Here is a 5,909-nt window from a genome sequence, read left to right as displayed (position 1 = left end):
AGATAAACATTAAATAATGGTCAGAGACTGGGAGGAGGTAGCCAGTGAGCAGAATGGTTGCTGGGAACATAGCATCTGTGTGTGATTTTGACAAAGGTCCCCTCTGGGGAGAAGCAGACCTCAGGGACGCTGCAAGGCTTGATAGGCAGAGCGAGTGAATGGAGAAAGAAATGAATGAATGAGTGAGACATGAGAGGGGTCTTGCATGGACCAGTGATGTTTACTTCCCAGTAGGACTGGTTGTGTGCCAAAGTCTGTGTAAGCAGTAACATTTATTCTAAAATTTGGATTTTTGACTTCCAGAATGTGTTAGGAAAGAGCTCCACCCCAGTTATGAACACCTCCCAGTGTGTCCCAGGTCAAAGCGAGGCTAATGACCTGGGATCCAAAGAGAGGACCAGATGCCTGGCTGGTGGGGAAAATAGGGACATCCTTTCCAGATCCCATTGTCCTCCTTCCACGAATATTGTCTGTTGACTCCTAGGTCACTGACATGCCCTGATGGTGAGCAGCGTGTGGGCAGCTCTGGGGCTTTCCCTCACCTGCATCTCGGCCGTCAGCCTCGTCTCCCCTGCCTGGTTCCAGACCACCACTTTCTCCTTCGGTGTCCTCACCTACTGCTCCTGGCCTCAGGGTGACAGCTGGAACCAGAGCTGTGGGACCTTCCAGTCCCTGGATGATATTCCTGACTTCGCCTGGAAGGTGAGATAGTGGACTAGTCAATTTATTGCAGCTTCGAGGGGTCCGGAGCAGGGCATTCTCAAACGTGTCAGCAGAAAAAAAAAAAAAGCCAAGTTCTTCCCACCTCCCTTCCAACCTCTGACTCTGTATGACTCTGTAGGTGTGGGGTGGGGTCTGGCTATGTGAATTTTAGCAAACACCCAGAGTGATTCTGAAGGCAGCTGCTGGCCCAGGCAGTGCCTTTATACAGATTAGGAAACAGTGCCCCTTCCTCAGGACACTATACTGCCATCTGCTGGAGAATTACTATAATCAATATGCATTTCTGTGATGACTCCCAAAGGCATCTCCTAGAGTTTTGCAGTGCGCAACCTGTACACACCTACCTGGTCACCCTCTAAGCACTGCTAAATTTGAAAACCACGGCTAAGATGTCAAAAGTCTCTGTTTTGATGCACATTACCAATTCAGCAATCGGGACAATGGGTCGGGACTCCCAGTTCAGCTCCTCAAAGCGAGACTGGGTGTGAGCTTAGTCCAGCCTGACTCTTTGACCCCAGGGATTCTCGCGTCACCTGCACTGGCAGGCAGATTCTTTGCCGCTATGCCACCTGGGAAGCCCACCTAAGGAAGATTACACAGCCTTCAAAACCCATACAAAGGTGCCTCAGCAAAGAGAAGGTAAGGTGGTAAATGCAGATCTTAATTCTATCTCTAAGGCTTAATTACCTGTGTGCCCTGAGGCAAATGACTCCAACTCTTTATAATCTGATTTGTTTATATGTAAAACAAAGTACATCTTGTATACAGACTACATCATTTGAAATGCCAAGGCTGGATCAATGAAAACCTGGAATCAAGATTTCCAGGAGAAATAGCAACAACCTCAGATATGCAGATGATACCACTCTAATGGCAGAAAGTGAAAAGGAGCTAAAGAGCCTCTTGATGAGGGTGAAAAAGGAGAGTGAAAAAGCTGGCTTAAAACAACATGGGAAAAACTAAGATCATGGCATCCAGTCCCATCACTTCATGGCAAATAGAAGGGGAAAAAGTGGAAGCAGTGACAGGCTTATTTTCTTGGGCTCCAAAATCACTGTGGACTGTGACTGCAGCCATGAAATTAAAAGACACTTGCTCCTTGGAAGGAAAGCTACGACAAACATAAACAGCATATTAAAAAGCAGAGACATCACTGTGCTGCCAAAGGTCCATAGAGTCAAAGCTATGGTTTTTCTAGTAGTCATGTGCGGATTTGAGAGTTGGACCATAACAAAGGCTGAGCGCTGAAGAGTTGATGCTTTTGAGCTGTGGTGCTGGAGACGACTCTTGCGAGTCCCTTAGACAGCAAAGAGATCAAACCAGCCAATCCTAAAGGAAGTCAACCCTGAATATTCTTTGAAAGGACTGGTGCTGAAGCTGCAGCTGCAATACTTTGGCCACCTGATGCGAAGAACTGACTCATTGGAAAAGACCCTGATGCTGGGAAAGACTGAGGGCAGGAGGAGAAGCAGATGACAGAGGATGAGATGGTTGGATGGTATCACTGACTCAATGGACATGAGTTTGAGCAAACTCAGTGAGATAATGAAGGACAGGGAAGCCTGGCGTGCTACAGTCCATAGGGTTGCAAAGAGTCAGACATGACTTAGTGACTGAACAATAACAACAAAACGGGGATAATAATAGCACAGACCTTGTGGGGTTTTGAGGACTCAGCAGCTGATCAGTTAAGCAGAGGGAGTGCATGACTGCCCCAGCCCAGTCGACACTGTCCCTCCTCTGTCTTCCTGGCAGGTTTCAGCTGCAATGCTCCTTGGAGGCTGGCTCCTATTGGCTTTCAATGCAATTCTCCTCCTGTCCTGGGTCCTTGCTCCCAAAGGACTGTGCCCACGGAGGGGCAGTGGTCCAATGCCAGGGGTGCAGGCAGCAGCAGGTAAATGTGATGTCACATATAAGTGTTTCAGACATATTTTTGGAATGAATGGATGAATGAATGAGCGAGCCTGTAAGCAGAGACTTGCCTCCTGGTTGAATCTCAGAGATAAACCCTATGACTGCAGACTATTCCTGATCCTTTAAAAAGCCAGAAATTGGGGGTAGGGAATGGTATCCTTAACATCACCCTCTCTTGCCCTTATCCAAACCCAGTCCTAATAGTTGTCCTCCTTTTTTTCTCTCCTGTGCATCCACTTTGCATCATTTTTACCGGGACCAGCATATGCAGTTGGGCAGGTTGTGCACCGCACAAGGGCATCCGGCTGAGGATGGGAGGGCTGAGAGCTGTGTTTGCCCAGAAGAATTGTTGTTACTGTTGTTTAGTAGCTAAGTGGTGTCCAACGCTTCTGTGACCCCATGGGCTGTACTCCGCCAGGTGCCTCTGTCCATGGAATTCTCCAGGCAAGAATACTAGAGTAGGTTGCCATTTTCTTCTACATGGGACCTTCCCAATCCAGGGATCAAACCCGTATCTCCTGCTTGGCAGGTAAATCATTTATCACTGAGCCACCTCGAAAGCCCCCAAGCCCAGAAGATTGCTTATCTCTAATTCACACATCGGCTTTGGATGATCTAGCTCAGGTCTTGGTGGTAAGCCTCATCCAATTAATTCTCCACCATCTCCCACCTGGATTAGAGGTGACCACCTCACGCATCTCTTTGCTGCCACCCTTGTCCCCTAGAGCCTGTTTGCCACACCTTGGCCAAGTGAGACCTGTTAAAACTGAAATCGGATCAAGCCACCGCGTCAATGACTTCCTGTTACTGATGAGGCTCCACCAAGGCGGCCCTCATTCCTTTACTGACCTCATCTCTTAACTGGCTTTGCCAGGCTCAGCACACGCCGGCCACACTGGCTTGCTTTCTGTTGCTCATAAACACCAAGCTTGTTCCCTCTGCCTGGAATATTCTCTTCTCAGATCTTCACAGCTTGCTCCTCCCACTTTATTAAGGGCACTGCTCAAACCTCTCTCTCAGTGGGGGTCTCCCATGACCTCAAGGTAAGGGAGCTCCCCTCTGCTTAGAGTCTCCTTCCTCTTGCCTTGCTTTCTATTTTTCATAGCCTGAAATATCACGTCTGCCTACCTGATTATTGTGCATCTCTCTCCACAAGAACATCAGCTCTGTGAGGTCAAGGACACGTCTGCCTTGACATCACCAGCATCTGATACAGTGCTCCACACATAGAGGCACTCACTAGATATTTGTCGAATCAATGAATGGAGACACAGTCCTTGTCGTTGGCTTGCACAGTGTCTAGTAGGGGTGGCAGTTATAACTTGGTGGATATTTGGCACAATAGGATGAGCACAGAAGGTAAGGGAAAACTCCAAGAGGTACCTGCCTCAGTGTTTGGAGGGGGTGTTAAGGAAGGCTTCCTGGAGGAGGCATCACTGAGATGAATCTGGAAGGATGAGTGGGAAGTTAACCAATGTGAAGGGGCGTTTCAGGTAATGGGAACCTCAGGGGCAAAGGCATAGAGAGACAAGAGAGAAAGGCACAGTCAAGGAACTCCAAATGGACAAGTGTGGCTGAAGGGGGGCTGGAGGTCACGTGACTCTCCTGCGCTGGGACTGCCTCCAAAGTGAAGAAGTGTCTGGTTCATTTGCTTAGTATCACTAGTGCCTTCCACAGAGCCCCTAACAGTTTTGAGGAATGAATACATGGACGGATGGGTGGGTTGGTGGATATGTGGAGTGGTGTGTATAAGTAGGTAGATGAGCTGATAGATGGATGGATCAGTAGATATATTACTGAATAGATGGATGAATGGCTAGATGGATGGGGGAAATGGGTGGAGGAATGGAAGGATGGGGGGACTGGTGGGGGGCAGGTGGCTAAGTGGGTGGTTGGACAGATGGATGGATGAGTGAATGGATAGGTAGACAGAGGGATGGAGAGCATGAGTGGACTAGAATACGGTTGAAAGGATGGGTGTGTAGGTGGACAGATGGGTGGAAGTCTACTTGAGTGATCGGTGGATACAAAGATAGATGAGCCAGTGAATAAGTGAATGTATGATGGATGATGAGTGAGTGGATGGGAGGACTGGGATGGAAGGTCAGCCCAGAGCCCCATGACCAACACACCGGTTTTCCTTCCTGCTCTCTCTAGCCATCGCCACCATCATGGGCCTGCTGGTTTTCCCCATCAGCCTGGCCTCGCCGTTTGCCAAGGAAGCCTGCATAGCCTCCTCCATGTACCATGGCGGTCAGTGCCAGCTAGGCTGGGGCTACGTGACCGCCATCTTCAACGCAGGCCTGGCCAGCCTCCTGCCCATGATGAGGCGGCCCCATGTGACCGAGGTCCAGCGGAGGACCATCTTCTTCTCCAGTGATACTGAGAGCATCATCCTTGTGCCAGAAACGACCAAATAAAAACATCTGAGGAGGAGCAAAAAGAGCCCACGCTAGAGTTGTATGAAATCGCCACACACCCAGGTTCAAATCCCACTTCTGCTGCTTGCTTGCTGTGTGGCCTCAGGCAAATCGCTTCATCTCTCTGGACCTCAGTGTATAACTTCTGTAAAATGGGGCGGGGGGTGGGTGTTGAAATAATGCCTAGCTTGGAGGGCTGTTATGAGAATTGACTTAAGATGCTGTGTATAGATAAAGCCCTTAGCATATGTTAGGCAAACTTTAGGCATTGTTATTGTAATCCTGACCTCACAGGAGGACTGTGGTGAGCATAAACCTATTCATGACAAGTGTCGGGCAATTCTGGATCCATGGTCGTCACTCAGATACTACACCTTTTAATGGGTACGTGCATATTCTCTCTCTCTCTTCCCACCCTTTCTACAACTCCTCCTCTTGGTGAATCTGGAAAGTATTCATTTTCCCATCAATGAGAACGTCCCCTTATAAATGAGAGCTGGTCCAGTGTTGGGGTGGGGATTCGGCAGGGAGTGGGGTCAGGAGTTAAGGACCTGTCTCACCCTTCATGCAAAGAATCCCGTTGATATGAAAACCTCACCGTTACTTGGCGCACACGAGGCCCCTTGAGATGCAGTCCCGACCTCTCTCTTCAGCTTCTTTCTTGTCACCCACCAGACCCTGCCCCTCTCCCTCCGGCCATGCTGACTTCTGAGCCCACAGTGGGTCTCCTCACAGCTCCACACTGCTCTCTCTGCCATGGGGTGCTGGAGTCAGCCTGTCACCTTTGCTGATCATGACCCAGTGCCCTGCTTTGGGAGCAGCACCTTAATCCTCCCTTCGGACGTGCCCCTC

The 5,909-nt window shown here is 49.3% G+C and overlaps 1 protein-coding gene across 1 annotated transcript; it reads left to right on the top strand.

The window, feature by feature from the left end:
- The first annotated feature begins 490 nt into the window (after positions 1-490).
- Positions 491-5,394, top strand: LHFPL7 (LHFPL tetraspan subfamily member 7). The gene is made up of 3 exons (XM_020894334.2): positions 491-702; positions 2,479-2,617; positions 4,795-5,394. Exons 1-3 carry the CDS (start codon positions 502-504, stop codon positions 5,055-5,057), a joined length of 603 nt encoding a protein of 200 aa, XP_020749993.2. The 5' UTR covers positions 491-501; the 3' UTR covers positions 5,058-5,394.
- Positions 5,395-5,909: the final 515 nt, after the last annotated feature.

Source organism: Odocoileus virginianus, chromosome 12, assembly GCF_023699985.2.
Source record: "Odocoileus virginianus isolate 20LAN1187 ecotype Illinois chromosome 12, Ovbor_1.2, whole genome shotgun sequence".
In the NCBI taxonomy this organism is placed as follows: Eukaryota; Metazoa; Chordata; class Mammalia; order Artiodactyla; family Cervidae; genus Odocoileus; species Odocoileus virginianus.
Note: the sequence above shows the minus strand (reverse complement) of the source record. Positions and strands in the feature narration are given on the sequence as shown.